Here is a 20,275-nt window from a genome sequence, read left to right as displayed (position 1 = left end):
AAAGCCAAAGAATAAACCCTGAGTTTGCCAGTGTGCTCATCTTTTTCAGCATAAGGAAGCAATATGTGACTATGTGCATAGTAAACACAACTTTGTTATGAGCTTCTCCCACTTGTGCAGAAGCCTTATTGCATTACAGGAACAGCATGTTAATAAACATAGTGTGAGGTCCGAATGTATGTCACAATGTAGAGCATCTCCCACTTGTGCAGAAGCCTTATTGTATTACAGGAACAGCATGTTAATAAACAGTGTGAGGTCCGGTGCAGAAGCCTTATTGTATTACAGGAACAGCATGTTAATAAACATAGTGTGAGGTCCGGTGCAGAAGCCTTATTGTATTACAGGAACAGCATGTTAATAAACATAGTGTGAGGTCCGGTGCAGAAGCCTTATTGTATTACAGGAACAGCATGTTAATAAACATAGTGTGAGGTCCGGTGCAGAAGCCTTATTGTATTGCAGGAACAGCATGTTAATAAGCAGTGTGAGGTCCGGTGCAGAAGCCTTATTGCATTACAGGAACAGCATGTTAATAAACATAGTGTGAGGTCCGAATGTATGTCACAATGTAGAGCATCTCCCACTTGTGCAGAAGCCTTATTGTATTACAGGAACAGCATGTTAATAAACATAGTGTGAGGTCCGGTGCAGAAGCCTTATTGTATTACAGAAACAGCATGTTAATAAACAGTGTGAGGTCCGGTGCAGAAGCCTTATTGTATTACAGGAACAGCATGTTAATAAGCAGTGTGAGGTCCGGTGCAGAAGCCTTATTGTATTACGGGAGCAGCATGTTGATAAGCAGTGTGAGGTCCGAATGTATGTCACAATGTAGAGCATCTCCCACTTGTGCAGAAGCCTTATTCCATTACAGGAACAGCATGTTGATAAGCAGTGTGTGGTCCGGTGCAGAAGCCTTATTGTGTTACAGGAACAGCATGTTGATAAGCAGTGTGAGGTCCGGTGCAGAAGCCTTATTGCATTACAGGAACAGCATGTTGATAAGCAGTGTGAGGTCCAGTGCAGAAGCCTTATTGTGTTACAGGAACAGCATGTTGATAAGCAGTGTGAGGTCCGAATGTGTGTCACAATGTAAGCATTCAAAGAACCTACCGTTGGCTTTTCTTTTCTATATCCGTGAGACACATAGGTTCATAGTTTCATAGGTGCATACTAGGCTAATGACCACCGCGGCCTTTATAAGCCTGGCCACACAACCCAATCCAATTGGGTCCCTATGTATCATGGGTGTTTATTAGGAGGGGGTATGTTAGTTGGAAGATTCTAAAGGTTATGTGGGGGCTTTGTTAGTTTGTGCATAGTTACTGTCTTCCTCTGCCTATCAGAGACATGGGGACCAGACCTGAGGTACATTTCCAATTCCCCATACATTTTCCAAGGTTGTGCTTGAATAGGGTTAGAGATGGACTCTGCTTTACATGGATGGGGAATCTGTTCCAGAGCAAGGGTATACAGTGAGAGACAGATCTCTCTCACCAAGCTGCCTTATTTATGTTGCAAACAAAATTTAAATCCTTGTATCTAATGGTTGTGATGCTGTTTATTTTGTAATTGTGCAAAAGGTTCATCAGAGCTGGATCCGAGGATGTTTTGTATGCCAGGCATAGATTGCCTGTCAGTAAGCTATAGGAGACTGAGTATAGAGATAGGGCTTTAAAGTGATCCATATAGGGCAATATGTTTATAACTTGGATTGTGGGCATTCCAGCTGTTGCCACAGGGGTTTTATACTCAATGACGGGTCTGAAAGGGTTAAATAAAGTGGCACTAGGACTTCCTTGGACCTGGATGCCATGCCCTTACTTATAAGCTGGGTGGCATGGAATGATTTTTACTGTCTTGGCCACTTGTTGGTTAAAGGCCAGTTTACTGTCTGGATATGTTTCTAGATCCCTGACTACTAGGTCAGCTCTTATGGGTGTCTCATGGATGGAGAAATTAGCCAGCATGGCTGTTTTCCCAAAAGGCACAATAATGTATTTCTTGGCATTGATTTTTAATCTCTGACTTTGGCACCATTTATTTGTGTGTGTTAGACCCTCTTGTAAGATGTTTGGGTTATGGGGAGAATCGTATTGCTCCCAATTTGCAGTCAGCTGTGATCTTGGTCAGCCAAAGACCCTTGACATTAGCTTTAACTTCTGAGACATACATACCAAATAAAAGCAGTTCCATCATGGAGCCCTGAGGTACCCTGCTGGTGGCCATCTCTTGGTAGAGGTGGTCTCACCAGTCCTGGCTTCCTGGGTCCTGTCTGTGAGCCACCGAGCAATCCATTGAGTTCTGTAGGGGTGTATTCCCAGTTCAGTGAGTTTGCCAACAATACCCAATAGATGATAGATGGTATGACAATACCCGATAGATGATAGATGGTATGACAATACCCGATAGATGATAGATGGTATGACAATACCCGATAGATGACAGATGGTATGACAATACCCGATAGATGATAGATGGTATGACAATACCCGATAGATGACAGATGGTATGACAATACCCGATAGATGATAGATGGTATGACAATACCCGATAGATGACAGATGGTATGACAATACCCGATAGATGATAGATGGTATGACAATACCCGATAGATGATAGATGGTATGACAATACCCGATAGATGACAGATGGTATGACAATACCCGATAGATGACAGATGGTATGACAATACCCGATAGATGATAGATGGTATGACAATACCCGATAGATGACAGATGGTATGACAATACCCGATAGATGATAGATGGTTTGACAATACCCGATAGATGATAGATGGTATGACAATACCCGATAGATGACAGATGGTATGACAATACCCGATAGATGATAGATGGTTTGACAATACCCGATAGATGATAGATGGTATGACAATACCCGATAGATGACAGATGGTATGACAATACCCGATAGATGATAGATGGTATGACAATACCCGATAGATGACAGATGGTATGACAATACCCGATAGATGATAGATGGTATGACAATACCCGATAGATGATAGATGGTATGACAATACCCGATAGATGATAGATGGTTTGACAATACCCGATAGATGATAGATGGTATGACAATACCCGATAGATGACAGATGGTATGACAATACCCGATAGATGATAGATGGTATGACAATACCCGATAGATGATAGATGGTTTGACAATACCCGATAGATGACAGATGGTATGACAATACCCGATAGATGACAGATGGTATGACAATACCCGATAGATGATAGATGGTATGACAATACCCGATAGATGACAGATGGTATGACAATACCCGATAGATGACAGGTGGTATGACAATACCCGATAGATGATAGATGGTATGACAATACCCGATAGATGATAGATGGTATGACAATACCCGATAGACGATAGATGGTATGACAATACCCGATAGATGACAGATGGTATGAGAATACCCGATAGACGATAGATGGTATGACAATACCCGATAGATGACAGATGGTATGACAATACCCGATAGATGACAGATGGTATGACAATACCCGATAGATGACAGATGGTATGACAATACCCGATAGATGACAGATGGTATGACAATACCCGATAAGATGACAGATGGTATGACAATACCCGATAGATGATAGATGGTATGACAATACCCGATAGATGATAGATGGTATGACAATACCCGATAGATGACAGATGGTATGACAATACCCGATAGATGACAGATGGTATGACAATACCCGATAGATGATAGATGGTTTGACAATACCCGATAGATGACAGATGATATGACAATACCCGATAGATGATAGATGGTATGACAATACCCGATAGATGATAGATGGTATGACAATACCCGATAGATGACAGATGATATGACAATACCCGATAGATGATAGATGGTATGACAATACCCGATAGATGATAGATGGTATGACAATACCCGATAGATGACAGATGGTATGACAATACCCGATAGATGATAGATGGTTTGACAATACCCGATAGATGATAGATGGTATGACAATACCCGATAGATGACAGATGGTATGACAATACCCGATAGATGACAGATGGTATGACAATACCCGATAGACGATAGATGGTATGACAATACCCGATAGATGATAGATGGTATGACAATACCCGATAGATGACAGATGGTATGACAATACCCGATAGATGATAGATGGTATGACAATACCCGATAGATGACAGATGGTATGACAATACCCGATAGACGATAGATGGTATGACAATACCCGATAGATGATAGATGGTATGACAATACCTGATAGATGACAGATGGTATGACAATACCCGATAGATGATAGATGGTATGACAATACCCGATAGATGATTGATGGTATGACAATACCCGATAGATGACAGATGGTATGACAATACCCGATAGATGATAGATGGTATGACAATACCCGATAGATGACAGATGGTATGACAATACCCGATAGATGATAGATGGTATGACAATACCCGATAGATGATAGATGGTATGACAATACCCGATAGATGACAGATGGTATGACAATACCTGATAGATGATAGATGGTATGACAATACCCGATAGATGACAGATGGTATGACAATACCCGATAGATGATAGATGGCATGAAAATACCCGATAGATGATAGATGGTATGACAATACCCGATAGATGACAGATGGTATGACAATACCCGATAGATGACAGATGGTATGACAATACCCGATAGATGATAGATGGTATGACAATACCCGATAGATGACAGATGTTATGACAATATCCGATAGATGATAGATGGTATGACAATACCCGATAGATGATAGATGGTATGACAATACCCGATAGATGATAGATGGTATGGCAATACCCGATAGATGACAGATGGTATGACAATACCCGATAGATGATAGATGGTATGACAATACCCGATAGATGACAGATGGCATGACAATACCCGATAGATGATAGATGGTATGACAATACCCGATAGATGATAGATGGTATGACAATACGCGATAGATGACAGATGGTATGACAATACCCGATAGATGACAGATGGTATGACAATACCCGATAGATGATAGATGGTATGACAATACCCGATAGATGACAGATGGTTTGCACGTTTCCCCTCATCCATTACCTTGGTGACCTTCTCGAAGACGTCCATCAGGGTTAGTAGAATGACCTTCCTTCGTCAAAGCCAAAATGGGTTGGGTCCAGTTCTAAAGGCTGCCTTCTTCTTTGTTGATCTTTTCCATGATAATTCATTCCATTGCTTTGCATATTAGACAAGTCAGACTAACGGGTCCATGGTTTCTACGGTAAGTGGATGGTCCACCCTTATAAGTGGGATAGCCTTTGCAGTCCTCCACTGCTGTGCTTCAAAGCCTGTTTTGGAGGCTATAATTGAAAAGTGACTCAAGAGGTCCAAAGAGATTATATTTCAAGCTATTTAAACGGTATCCTGGGATACTGTTTAGGCCCACTTAGGCAGAGGTTTTGGCCATAGCAACACCTGCCATGACCTGCTCCCTGCTAATAGCTGACAAGGGTTTGGTAGTAGGTATTTCATTTGGGAAGGTGGGGAGGGGGGTTGGGGATGATGAAGTTTGAGCTGAATTTCTTAGCCAGCAGATTCATTATGTTATTCTGCTCAGTGAATGGGGCACAACTGACCACCAGTTTGGCACACTGCTGTATGCTGTCTTTCAGTTTATGGGCATAGCTATAGAAGGCCTTGTGGTTGTCTTTAGCCTGTGAGGCTATCTTGACCTTGTAACTGGCCTTGTTAGACTTAATTAATCCTACTAGCTTCCTGTTTAGTTTAAATAGAAGCTCTTATCATTATGGGAGTTGCTCTTCTTGCTATTAGCCATAACCTTTTCCTTTCGTTATATCCCCCTTGAGGTTAGGATTCTTCCAGTGTGGTTTATTTTTAGAGTTTCTTTTGGCCTTGCTTCTAGTAGATACAGCACACCCTATACAGCCATTTACATGATTGTTCAGGGTCACAGTAAACAATTTTGTATAGGTTGCTGAGAAGTCTGGTTTTGGAGGGACAATGAATTTTGACAAACTCTCTTAATAGGGTGCAGTTTGTTTAGGAATAGTTTTCTAACTGTTTCAGGGTTTCCTGGGGTTACCAAACTGATTTTTATTTCAAAGGATACAGTTTTGTGGTCTGACCTCACCAGTGAGGATGTGACTCTCGGTGTGTGTGCAGCACCCTCCCATATTGGTCCAGTATGTTTAACCTCTGGTGGGTGTGTACACTATCTGGTCAAGGATATCTGTATTAATTAAGTCTGGGAATCTTTGTGTCTGTTTGATTGAGGCAGTGTATGTTTTCCAGTCTATAGAGGGGTGGTTAAAGTCTCCCATGAATAAGGGTATTTGGTTTAATGGTAAGTGTTTCCAGTAAGTCTAGGTATGAGCTATAGGATTCTTGGGACATAGAGGATGAGCTATAGACTTTGCCTATAGTGATTGGAATGTGGATAAACTCCAGGGCATCATCTTGTTTAAGCAACCCAGAGTTATACTTGTTGCTATTGTAGATCAAGACCCCTCCACCTTTTGTCCCTGTCTGTACAGCGGATTTTCTAAATGTGTGGAAGGCACTAAACTTTGCACTGCTGGAGTACTTCCTGTAGGTTTAAGCCATGTCTCGGTAATGGCATAGATGTCTATATTCTCCAGAGTGAGGAGAGATTGAAGGATGTGGAGTTTCTTGTTTATACTCCTAGCAATGAGTAGTAACATCTTTAGGTTTCTTTGAGTTTTATTTGCTATTCTGGTATATCTGTCAATTTGGTATTGCCTAAAATAGACTTTAAGGGTGCAGATAAAGTTTTAGACAATATTTGGAAGTGTAGGGGGAGAGGTGCAGATCATCCTCTGCAAAGCAATTTAGTTTGTTAATGATGTCCTCCCACACTGACAATTATTGAATCACCCTGGAAAGACACCAGGAATTAAGACAATTATTGAAGTCAGTCACCTTTCATTTACACTGTGGCATAATTCTTGGTGAAGGTAGAATGCAGCTTAATGACAGGAAAATACCTGCCTGAGACACATAATCAGAGATACCAATAATGTCTCTCTTCATGTAGTCCAGGGTGATGCATTACAGGTCATTAATGCCCACTTGGAGTATAATAGAATTATCTTAGTACCTGTAGTGTAGTGATGTGAGTCTGTGTTTAACTTGGCAGATCCTAGCTCCAGATAAGCAACTAACTGTTATCTTCTCTTTGTTCAGTCTGGTGAGTGGGATGTCTATATGTCATACAATAGAGTCCCCTATGACCTGGTGAGTGGGGCGTCTATGTGTCATACGATAGAACCCCCTATGACCTGGTGAGTGGGCGGTGTCTGTGTCATACAATGGAGTCCCCTTTGTCAAGACTGCTGGATAATGTACTTGCTTGCCTTATGGGCTTTGCTCTTGGGGGCTCCACTGGGTGTATATGTGATGTTAGGTATTGCTTTTGTTGAGTTCTTTAGAGATTGCTGAGGATAAGTGTTATCATTTATTGGTTTAGGAGGTCTTTGAGATTTGGGAAGATTGCTTTTTAGTGCCTCAACATAAGTTGGTCTGTGGATGTAGTATGTGTGTTCTTGACAGCCTTGTTTACATGCAAGATTTTTGACTCCAGTGAAATTGTGTATATGCATCTCTTGCATACAGTGTGTATTTCTTTAAGTATAAAATGGTTGTCTATGAACATGAGACATTTGCTACATTGTTTCAGGATTCCTATATCTACCAAGCTGGCTACGGAGACATTTTGAAATTGCATATCCATGTTGTCTGGACCTGTATTTGGTTGGGCTACTGTAGGTTATGGACAGGGTTATACAGAGGTCTTCTTGGTGGTCTATGGGGTTTGGCACTAGACTAGGTTAGATTATGCTAAGATTTGACAGTAGTGGTGTTTAACAAACAATCTAGTTGTTCTAAGTTTGTCTCTGTGCAATGGCTTTGTTTTAGCTATGCTAATTTACAGGTTTTAGTTCTTAGGGTAGTTTTATCGATAAAACTTACTCAAGAGCAATACTGTTTGCTGGGTAGGCACTTAATATTATGGCTATATGGAAAACAATGGATGGAACAATGACTGAAGTAGCTTGTTAAACAGATATCAATGAAAGATTGGCTGGAGGGACTTTGGTACTGATATTACTATCAGGGCAGAAGCCAGAGATATAACCTTTTAAAACCACAACAGGAAAGGGTGGATGTGTTAGGGAAAAATCAAGGTGCAAGAAGCAGACTTCCTAGAGAGCAATCCAGTCAGATAAAGCCAATATTGGACCTCTAGTCTTATGGTTAGAAATTCAGAAATGTTTGTCTGATGTCACAGTTAAGGCTGGAGCAGACACAAAGAACAGGAGAAAATGCAGTAATAAAGTAAACAGAAAAGCACTGGAATGCAACTTTAATCAGGTAAATGATAAGCAGAATATAAGACTCTAGCAGCAAAACTGGAATATAAACAGCTATAAAAGTGCTGCCATTATTATAATCTCACCACAGGCTAAGGCACCAGGCTGTGTGAATTTACCAGTAACACTGTTTATGGAAAAAGGATGTAATAAATGACTAAATGAGGCTCAAATCTGCCACAATTGTGAATGAACCTGCAAGATTAACGCCCCTTACAGGGTTCATAATATAAATAACTATCTTTTGCAAGTAATTCTACTTATGCATAGAGAAGTGCAGTATACTATATAAAAATGCTAAAAGTTTGCAGTAACACATAATCTTCCTACAACTGCAAATGAAGCTACATGTCTAAGGTCCCAGAGTAAACTAAAACATGAAAATAAATAACTTTTTTGGCTAAAACATGGAGAAAGCAGAAAAGTACAAAAAAAGTATAGCCACATAAATGCAACTTGAAATATTTAAGCAAAATTTAAATTTTCTTCCCTTTTGATGAAAAGATTGTTTTGCAGAATTTAGGGTTTCTATACCTCTCAGAGGTTTGAACAAAAGACCTTGTGTGGATATAGCCCTGTTCTAAATATAGCAGACTTGCTAGACAGGGATCCAGTCAAATAAAACCACTATTGGCATCAAAGTTCTTCAATTTCTTTATGCCTTTGCATTTCCTATACTTCAGTATCCACTTTTATCTAGCTCCTGTTGCCCTTCACAGAACTTCCATGCATTTTGCCACAAGAATTCCACAGCTGCTGCCTACCACCATTTTGTACATTCATGTATCACACCAACAACGTATCTTCCATTTTCCTTTTTTCCTCCTTTTCCTCCTTTCATTCCTGTATCCACGGTCTGTGTTGTTATGTTCCGTAGACTAGATGCCAAATGTAATCATTATGAGATACTCTGTTGTTTCAACAGTCCTTATTGTACCATATAGCAGACCATACTGCAATATATGGATCTTCATTTCTGATGCTGTTAAGTCCAGCTTGGCATGCACAATTCCTTTTCTTTTATCCACTTCTTGTTGTCTGTATTCTGTTTGCTATCCAGTATCCTCCATCAATTTGTGCACATTTTTTCTAGCCTCACTTCTTTCCTCCATCTAATTCCGCACCTGGGCTTTACTCAGTATAAACTTTTACACCTGGGCTTTACTCAGTATAAACGTTTACACCTGGGCTTTACTCAGTATAAACTTTTATACCTGGGCTTTACTCAGTATAAACTTTTACACATCAGCCTTCAGTCACATACCATTTGTTGCACAATTGTTAACACTCTCCATCCCTTGTGATACTGACCACATACTCACCCCTTAAACAATTGCTATTTTCCCACTAACAGATCATGTCTCTCTCCATTTATTATACCACCGCATCCCCCCCCCCCTCAGACATCACTCTGTGACACTGATCTTTTTTATCACTATCTTCTTTGCTTTCTGATGTCTGCAACTTTGCTCATTCGCTATAGACTATATAAGCTACAAGCTTAAAGCCTACTCCAAGATTGCCCTTACTGAGTAGGTTATGGTGCATAATCTTACCCATGTCAGGTATTAGCTTGCCCATTACAAGGGTTATCCTTCTTCTATACCTACCTACCTCTCACCTGTCTTATCACGTTAATTATATGACTTTCCTTTTTCTGCCATTATAATGTTTTATCTCATATAAGCAATTCAGCTTATTTTGTTCATTGTCTTTTTTGTTTTTGTTTTTGCATTTCTCCATCACACTTGCTCAATTTCTGATAAAAAAAGCATGAAATGCCATAATATTTTCTATCTACTTCTAATATTCTTACTGTATTTTACAATTTGTACTGATGTTTCAATTTCTTATAACCCGTCCCCCCACATTCTCCAGATTTCCATTTGCAGTGTTATAAAAATCCCTTTATAATTCTTTTCACTATTGCTGCGGTAGCGTTGTTGCCTCATAGCAAGATGTTGTCCCGTTTGATTCTCAGCTAGAGCGTCTTCTGTGTGGAGGCATATGTGAATGGGGCATGCCTTCGTTGAAGGTTGTGCATCAGGGCTGGTGACCCGGTACGTAAAAATCCACTACCAATCATTAGCGGACCAGAGTTCTGTTGTGGTGACCCCTAACCGGGAAAAGCCAAAAGACACAAACAAAACCTTCTCTCTAGCCTAACTATCCTACTCTTATTTTAATAAAAAAAAATAGCAACTCCTATTTCAAAAACAGTTACACAGTCAGAACCAGCCCAGTTGAAAATGTGACATGTAAACAAAAAAAGGAACATGAGCCATTGTCACCAACCAAAACTTTCTTGGATAAGCGATTTTGTCCTAATATGTAAGAGACTTCATCAGATAACAAAATTAATAAATGGCCACTCTTTATACTAAAAACCTTCATATGTGATAAACTGGAAATATGCTCTTCTTCTGAAAGGTAATACCAAATCAACATTCACATTATTAAATAACCTTATAAAAATGACAACAATATAAACAAGTATATATTTAAGAATTTGAATGTAGTTTTAATATGCTTAGTTTTTATTATTTGTTTTGATTAGTAAAAGTACTTGTACTGAATGTAGTAGTAATATGAATAGTTGTTCATTATTTATTTTGCTTAGTAAAAGTATTTTTGTTTTGATTGTTAATTCATTTCCTTTTTTTGTGTGTTATTTCCAGTTATCACATGATAGGATTTTTAGTGTAATAGGGTGGTCATTTATTCATTTATTATATGAAGAAGCCCCTTACACATTGGGAGGAAAACACTCGTTAAAGAAGGTTCTGGTTGATGACAATGGTTCATGTTCCTTTTTTGATAACTCCTATTCTAAAAACCCAACAAAAGACCTCAACTTTACTCCTCAAACTATTTCTTGCTCTGGCAGAAATGCCAAATACTGTATGAAATCTCATGAAAATGTTTACTCCAGTTGTGATTCTGTATCCCACTATGTTACTATCCCATCCTAACTACACCTGAAGTTTGGATCCCCTCTTACAAGCCTGATGTTCTTATTAGCACCGATGCTTGTTTGAAGCCTGAAAACACAAATACTGATCTTGTCATGGTTAAATGTGCTGTGTACAGAAAACAGCTGCTGACATGGTCGTACTGATAGTGACTAAACCACCTCCCGCATATTGCCAGTAAGTTCTGTTATGTGGCACTGTATTACTGACCATTTGAAATAAAGATGCTTCTTTGAGAAAAATTATATGATAGCCTTTATCAGTGACCTTTCAGATCTTTAGATCACAGATACCAGCGGTGTAAATTAGGGAAACAATGTTACTGAAGAAGACCACTGAAAATTCAGACGATATGGGTTACTCGTCTCATATGTACAGTTACTAGAGATGACAAATGTACTGGAGGTGCAGACATTTTATGGGAATTTCTAGCTAAGAAGGTAGATGTGTCATAGCTGAAAACTATAATAACCAAGGACATAAACATTCCCCATTACAGAGTGTGATATGAAAGTCGACATAGTGATGTGCACTGCTAAGTCATCTGTCTGTCCATCTGCCTCCTTGTTATTCAGTGATAATGCATTTAACCTGGTCATCTGTTTATTTTTTTATTTATGTATTTCTTAACCAGGTTTTTGGTCTTTTTCTAAAGGACCCTTTTCAGCGACAACATAGGCCAGAAATATTACAAAGTAAAAATGATCATACAAACACATAGATATTATTTCTTATCAGGCTGGTGATATAATGTCTGATCATTTTCTGGGATGGGAATAAAACAAGTTTGAGCGCAAACCAGAACAGCTCCTGCAACAAACATTGCACACCATTCTAAGGTAAAATTACTTTGCCAGAGTTCAGGAGACTCACATATGGAACTTCGGTCCTGTGTTGATAGAAATTCTACTCCTACTGAGGATTTTTAAGGAAAAAAACAGTTACCTGTAATGCAAATTTTAGGTGTAGGACTGTTTGAATGCATCTTCTTTTTCTAGATGTTAGTATTACTTGTGTAAAGAACAGACTTACCTGACACTTGATATGCCAGAAATAGTCATAGGTCATTATATGTTCATGATCAGGTAACAAATTAGTGACATTTGTAGTTTACCCACTGATTTCATGACTTGCTTAGTGATGCTTGCCTAGGTTTTTCATTAGTGAATATGATACCTTATCATTTAATTCATTTACAAAAACTGGATAGAATGCTGTTCTTGTAGTTGTACATTTCTTATTGTATCCGTTAACATTTACTCACATTTTGTACTGTTCATGTCTTTACTTTTTACTCCAGATCTCTACTGTAAACAGGTCTATCCTGGTTAGAACAACCCCATCAACAAAGTATATAATAAATAAAATCCATACATAAAACTATTTAAATATTTTGTGAAACAGTTACAGTGCTTACTGCTAAGCACAGCTTATCTGCTTTGTTTAGTATCACTTGAACGAATCTGAAGCAATGAATTATAAGGTTATACAGTTAACTTGTATATTTGCTGTTAAGAAATGCACGTGAGACTTTCTCAACCTGTCTAAATTTTTGAGAGGCATTGGTGGTAAAAAATAGAAAATAATTGGAGCACTTCTTAGTGTTTCCCTGTCTGCCCTTTCCAGAGGTAAGGGAGTATGTAGCACATTTTCTGTCTCTGTTGTAGTTACCTAAGGTTGCTATAGTGTGTCACACCCTTTATTTATTTGTTTCCAGGCCAGAGCAGTGATATCTATAGACCTTTTTCACACTGAGCCCGGGAGTGGTGTTTGTTCAAGTAACTTGCTCAGAGTCACACAGATAGGCAATGAAGGCTGAGGGACTCAAACCTTGCACCTCTGTACCACATGAAGCAACCTCTTAATCCTCTCTGGTAAATGCCAGACTTTGCTGAGCTAATTAAAGAGCGATGTAATTCTAACCACTGTGGTTGTGCACAACACAAGGGCAGTGATGCCGTGCTTGGGAAGATCATGCACCCTTATCTATGTCTGCACATTCACAGTGCTTTGCTTGCCCATGTGATATAAACTGTCTATCACTAGCTTGATGAAATAAGACTAAATACAGTACTTAAAACGTCTATGTGTTACTGAATAGAGGACACCATTTTAATCTAAACTTAACTCAAATTTGACTGCTATTTAAAAGAAGCAGTTAAGAAAGCCAATCAGAAGCTAGGTTGTCTATCAGGGTACATCCTTATTTAACAAACTCTGCTAGAAGGCACATTACCACAAACTTCGTGATTCCTACATTTCTCTGTGCTGCTCCTTTATTGATCAACCTTGGCACACATAAATGTAATGTTTCCCTGTCTGGCATTGTGTAAGCTGGCTGTCTATAGACTTAATGGATGCCTCTTTGCACATGCACAACTTCTGTCCATTAAAGTCTATTGACACCTCTCATGTTTTCCCCTCAGTTGACAGCACTGAGGTTAAAGATTGATGTTAAACTGCAGTGGCATTGATACAGGGAAACAATGAAGTTACAAAAGATTTCTTTTAGTTCCTGAAAAAAAAGTCTGATATAATAAGGATGCAGATCATTAAATCTGCCACTGACTTACCTGATAAAAGTCTCCTAGTTAGAATTATCCTTCTCGCAGGTACTAACTACACAAAAACTAGTCTACAAACCTGACCATTGACCAGTCTTAAGCAACATTCTTCAATGGTATTCCTGAAATAGACAGCACTGCTCCACTAACAAGCTACTTTTCCATATAACCAGGTGCCTTCCCACCTCTTACAGCCAAAATCCATAATAAAACTACCCCCTACAACCTCTGTAAACTCTCCCAATTAACTCTCTCACTCCAGATACCCCAAACCAATCTGTGCTGTACTGACCATTCTTTCACATACTTTCACACAAACTCTGGCCATCCCTTCCCCTCACCTAAAAGAAGTCTCCTGTCTCCCCATGCTCAGAGCTCAACTCAAAAGACACCTCTGTGAAATATCTGACATAAGTGTTTTTCCGCTGGATACAGAACCGAACTTCTGCCTCTCCTGCATCACTTCTGCTTTGACTGTCTGTTCTCACATGCTGCTTCTCTCATATTTACTACTAACATTAATTCAGGTTTGTTTCTCTACTCTGTTAGCAGTATTTACATACTGTATCAATTGTCTAAGGGATTGTCTAATTTCTGTCATTATTCTGCTTGTGAATTGGTTCTGTTTTATTTTTTTTCCTGAATTTCATAACATGGGCTGTGACTGCAAATGGTCTATTGTGATCAATGTATTACTCTAGTAAACAACCAGATAGCATAGAATAATTCAGCTGATAATTACTTGCACTCCTATGCATCTAGACTATGCAACTCATTGCTCCTACTATAGCGGCACAATGGCAATAATTTTAAACTCAGACATCATTTACTGGATAGCTGGCTCTGCTCTGTACCCACATCAAACTAACCATGCATTGCCTTCACTTTTCTAGAAAGATTTTCCTCCATCTCTTCACCTCTCCTCACTCGCACAATATTTTATAAAGCTATTAAATTTAACTTAAGGCATAGCTTCTTACATTCTATTTCTCCTCTCCCTTTTTCTAATCTGATCTGCAGTCCACACTTAAATGGTTCCTGCCTGCGGTATTCATTTTCTTTTATTTGTTTTATTTAGTTCACTTTAATAACTGTATAAGTGAACTGTCCTATGGAAACTTTTCAGTTACAACCTGTGTACAAAGTATGTCAGAGAAGCATAACAACAAACTAACAGTGTAGGGTTTAAGATAAAGGCATTTAGTATAACATGCAAGCTATACAAAAATAAACATAATAAATTTAATATTAGCTGTATAAGAAACAAAGCATACAAGTTAACATAGAAATAAAATAAATTCTGATAGTTACCAAAATTAAACTGTAGGGTTATAATTGAAATGACCTAGCCAGTATCATGAAGGCATGTGCATTTAGATTTCTTATGAAGGAATTCTCTTAAGATTTTTCTTAGGTGATTTCAAAGTGTCTGTTTTTTATTTCTCTTGTTAGATGGTGCCACATAGTTGGTCCCATGTTAGACAAAGCCTTTTCTTTGATGGCTAGTTTATATTTAGGACTGAATTTCTGTTGTTAGATGGTGCCACATAGTTGGTCCCATGTTAGACAAAGCCTTTTCTTTGATGGCTAGTTTATATTTAGGACTGAATTTCTGTTGTTAGATGGTGCCACGTAGTTGGTCCCATGTTAGACAAAGCCTTTTATTTGATGGCTAGTTTATATTTAGGACTGAATTTCTGTTGTTAGATGGTGCCACGTAGTTGGTCCCATGTTAGACAAAGCCTTTTCTTTGATGGCTAGTTTATATTTAGGACTGAATTTCTGTTGTTAGATGGTGCCACGTAGTTGGTCCCATGTTAGACAAAGCCTTTTCTTTAATGGCTAGTTTATATTTAGGACTGAATTTCTGTTGTTAGATGGTGCCACGTAGTTGGTCCCATGTTAGACAAAGCCTTTTCTTTGATGGCTAGTTTATATTTAGGACTGAATTTCTGTTGTTAGATGGTGCCACATAGTTGGTCCCATGTTAGACAAAACCTTTTCTTTGATGGCTAGTTTATATTTAGGACTGAATTTCTGTTGTTAGATGGTGCCACGCAGTTGGTCCCATGTTAGACAAAGCCTTTTCTTTGATGGCTAGTTTATATTTAGGACTGAATTTCTGTTGTTAGATGGTGCCACGTAGTTGGTCCCATGTTAGACAAAGCCTTTCCTTTGATGGCTAGTTTATATTTTGGACTGAATTTCTGTTGTTAGATGGTGCCACATAGTTGGTCTGATGTTAGACAAAGCCTTTTCTTTGATGGCTAGTTTATATTTAGGACTGAATTTCTGTTGTTAGATGGTGCCATGTAGTTGGTCTGATGTTAGACAAAGCCTTTTCTTTGATGGCTAGTTTATATTTAGGACTGACTAGAGTGAGGATGCATTCTTGGCCACTTATAAGGGAATAGTTTGCTCCCTTAATTTACAGTATTCTCCTAAGAGGAGGGGAGGGCAGCACCAAGTGGAAGAATTTTAAATATTTGCGTATTAAGCAGAAAAGAGGCTCTATTTTAGTATGGGATGCCGATGTGCTTTTTCTAATAAGTTGTGCTGCTGATGATTTCTGTCTCTTAGAAGAGCAGGTCTAAGTATCTTATTTTCCACTCCTTGTAGTTTTTGATTATCACTGGATGAATGAAAGAGACGATGGTATGGCATATTTAATCTTTGGAATTAGAATGTTTTTTGGTTATGACCATACATGCAGCTAGGGAAAGATGGTAACAGATACAATAACATGATTTCAGTTGTAACTGTACTTTAGTGCTTGTGTAGTCTATGTGTGTATTAAAGTTTAGGTGCGGGACTAATATTGCACCTTGGTAATCTTGTTGGTTTATATTAGGAATTGAGCTACCATTAGTTTCTGGAATGGTTACAGAAGGCAGAGATGTGTTTCTGAACTGTAGAGACAATTGCATTTATCTTAGTGTTGCTAAGTAATAATTTATTTGTATTTAAAGTATTTTATCAGGAGCCATGATTGATCATGGCTTCTGGTGAGGTAAATCCTGTGTTGCAGTTTTAACAGGTGTAGCCATATTTATTTGGGCCGTTATTTAAATAAAAAGTTTTGCAAACATTTGATTAAAACCATGGCGCATGTAAACTTAATGTTTCCCTGGCTGATGTCATGTAAGGTGGCTGTCCATAGACTTTAATGGACGTCTCTTTGCACATGTACAACTTGTGTCCATTAAAGTCTACAGACACCTGTCATGTTTTCTGTTCAGTTGATATGAGGTTAATGATCAATATTAAACTTAAGTGGTATTGATGTGAAGAACATGAATTTTACAAAATAATTGTTTGAATACCTGAAAAATGCTTATATAATAAGGATGAAGATCATCTGTTCATACACAGCATACATTAAGCACTTACTACAGAGTTTGGTGAATTTGCTTTGTAAATTAACTTGTAGTATTTGGTGGGATTTGTTAGCCTAAAGTAACTGGATATCATCCATATATGTAACTTGGGTGTGGTTGGGTAGTTCCTGTGTGATGTCATTAATGAACACAGAGAACAGAAAACTACCTACACCACAATAGAGCCTTGAGGGATGTTAAATTGTCCTTATTAGAGTAGATTTGGAAGGTTCCAGCTTTGAAAAATTGAGCTGTGTGTCATGTTGATGAAAACCTCAGCAGTGAACGGACTACTGATAATGCTGGTGTAAATGGTAAAAGTGGCTGAAAGAAGGAATGCAAGGGTACTGAATGAATTTCTAAAACCCTTTTGCTGGTCACCATACCTCTCAACTGTCCCTGATTTTTAGGAATGTCCCTGATTTTGACTCAAATTTTAGCTCTGTCCCTCTTAATCCCTTCTAAAACTTGTAATTTTGGAGAACAGGTGGTGAATTATACTTAATAAATAATAGCAACAGTTAGACTTACAGACTTCTTTTACTTCAGAAACGGTATATCAATCCACATTATCTTTTTCTGTCAATGTCTCAAGATAATATTTCTAATATTTGAAAAGTGCCCTTGATTGTCCCTGGTTATTTGCGGATTTGTCCCTGATTCTGTTGAGATTTGTCCCTGATTGTTTGAGAGTTATGCTGGTCACATAGAAGAACATAGTTGTTTAGATATTGAAAGAGCTGCTTGTTTATTAGTTTCTCAAAGATTTTTTTTGTAATTTCCTTCCTCTCCAACTCTCCTATCTCAATTTCCATTCTTTCCCTAACCTTTCTCAATCTAGCTTCCTTTCTTTCTTTTCCCAAATCCACATACTGTAACTCCTCTAGACTTGAGACCTCTCTCCTTGTTTCTACTTTACACAATCTACATGGCTATTCCCAGAGAACACCTCTCATTTCCACTCTGTTCTGCATTATGGCTACTATCCATAGTATGTTCTGATACTGCTATGCTGATGTATATATAATTGGAAAGTGTGATTGCTCTTGCAAATTTATAGTATTTTCTCCTACCTTTGCTAGTATTTCTTAATAAGCTTACTTTGTATTATGTTTTTCTAACACAAAAAATATTTTAACTTATTTTTCTTTTGTGCCCTTTGACTTTTTGTATTGCTTTTCTCCCTAGACCTCCTCTGAAAAGGGGCTTGCTTTTGCAGACCCAATCAGACTATCCTGGTAAACAAATGTAAATAAATAAATTTAATTTCACTTGTCTGGCAGCCTCATGTAATTGTAAGGGTCATACTCTGATTTTCAAGATTGTACTTGTAAATATGGGGACTATATAAGGGTGCTGTATTTCAAAGTATTCTCCCTATTGCAAGGTACACTGGCTTCAAAGTTATATATGTAGCTAGCAGGGGTGTGGGGTAAAAGCCTTCTTGCAAAAATGTTCTAATCATATAATAGCATGTGTTGGAATTTCCTTTTTAGTTGGTGGACTTGGAGTCTATTTTCTGCTGTTTTGGCCCTTGCGGTTTAGGGTCTTTAAACTGTGATATAGAGCTTCATTTTTGTTGTCCTGCTATAAAGCTGTCAATCATTTCCGGATTGTTCTGTCTGCAGGTGGTGAGACTGAGGAAGAAAGAATTCGTGTGGATCTGCTGGATCACCAGTCAGTGGATTTCCGCTTCCCCTTTATTGTAATGTGTTACAGCGATGAACATGTAAGTATCAGCTCTTCAAGCAGCGCAAGTCATTACATTTCTTTCAGACTAAATAGAAAACTGGCACATCTTTTTTGGGGAAAGTGGATTTACGGTGTTATTCATAGTCTTGATGTTTGGAATCAGGCAGCAGATATCTGCAAAGAGAACACTGCTCATATATGTAAATATACTGAGCGTAGGTTATTTGAGATAGTTACAGCAATGTGAAAGTCAGTGCGAGGAAATACTCACTTTCTAAAACTTATTAAAATGTGAAAAATAATGGTTTCTCTATATGTGAATTATTCTGTTAATGTGTAAAGTCTTGACTGACTATGGATTTTTTCCAAAGTTGTGGCTGAGTGAGGCACTGTGCAAGCCTTCTTGAATTAATTGTGGACCATTAAGGACAGTGAGGTTCAAGCTATGCAGAATAAATTTTAAAAAAATATAAAGGGGTTTTATGTACTGCCTTTAGGGGTATCCTTATCTGGACACCCCGATTGTTTCTCTGAAAGGTGTGAATGAAGACAGGAAAATGAGAAATAGGGAGACATAACAATAAAGGACACTCAGAGGAAAAACATCAAAAAGGCTATGCTCTAGGACGTGGGATTGGGGGGGTCCTATATTTTCAGCAGGGGATATTCTTCTCCTTATTTTCAGATTGTTTTATATGCCAGTGACTTTTGGGAAGGAATTAGAGTAGACAGTGTACAGGAGAGGATTTGGGAAGAAGGGAGGGGAAGAGACATTGAAGCCAGGCCCACCATACTCTGGAGGACCTCAAATGCTTCCACTGCCTGATGGTTGTGCAGTGGAGGGCCCTGATGTTGAGCAAGATGAGGCCTGCTGTGGCTCTGTGGTTGGAGCCACCTGTGGAAATAAGTCTTGTACCCACTGATGCGGGTTCTACATAGGCCAAAGGTTCCTCTCCACTGCCTGATCTACCACATCCTCTTCCAGGTGCCAAAGCACATGCATTTATTGGCTCACCAGGTTGTGCCACTTCAGGGTGCCTACAGGACAGGGGCCACCATTACAATCCTATGAGATGTCCTTGGGTGGGCACAGCATTCCCTGAACTGAGAGGAATGTGGTTGTACTACTTTTGGGACTTATGGACCTGTGTAAAAAGAACATAATTGGGAGAAAAAGGAAACAAACAAAAACAAACACAAAATAATGCA

The 20,275-nt window shown here is 38.6% G+C and overlaps 1 protein-coding gene across 1 annotated transcript in view; it reads left to right on the top strand.

Moving 5' to 3' along the window:
* Positions 1-20,275, top strand: part of LOC122802013 (glutathione S-transferase Mu 6-like) — a 246,524-nt gene that overhangs the window by 140,604 nt on the left and 85,645 nt on the right. Inside the window, exon 5 of the mRNA XM_044071759.1 lies at positions 19,003-19,103. Coding sequence (XP_043927694.1) covers positions 19,003-19,103 — 101 coding nt within the window. The remainder of the gene's footprint in view (positions 1-19,002; positions 19,104-20,275) is intronic.

The sequence above is a fragment of the Protopterus annectens genome, chromosome 5.part0, assembly GCF_019279795.1.
Source record: "Protopterus annectens isolate FY-2018-M chromosome 5.part0, PAN1.0, whole genome shotgun sequence".
NCBI classification, from domain to species: domain Eukaryota; kingdom Metazoa; phylum Chordata; order Ceratodontiformes; family Protopteridae; genus Protopterus; species Protopterus annectens.
The sequence above is the reverse complement of the archived record's forward strand: the minus strand, read 5'-3'. Positions and strand labels throughout refer to the sequence as shown.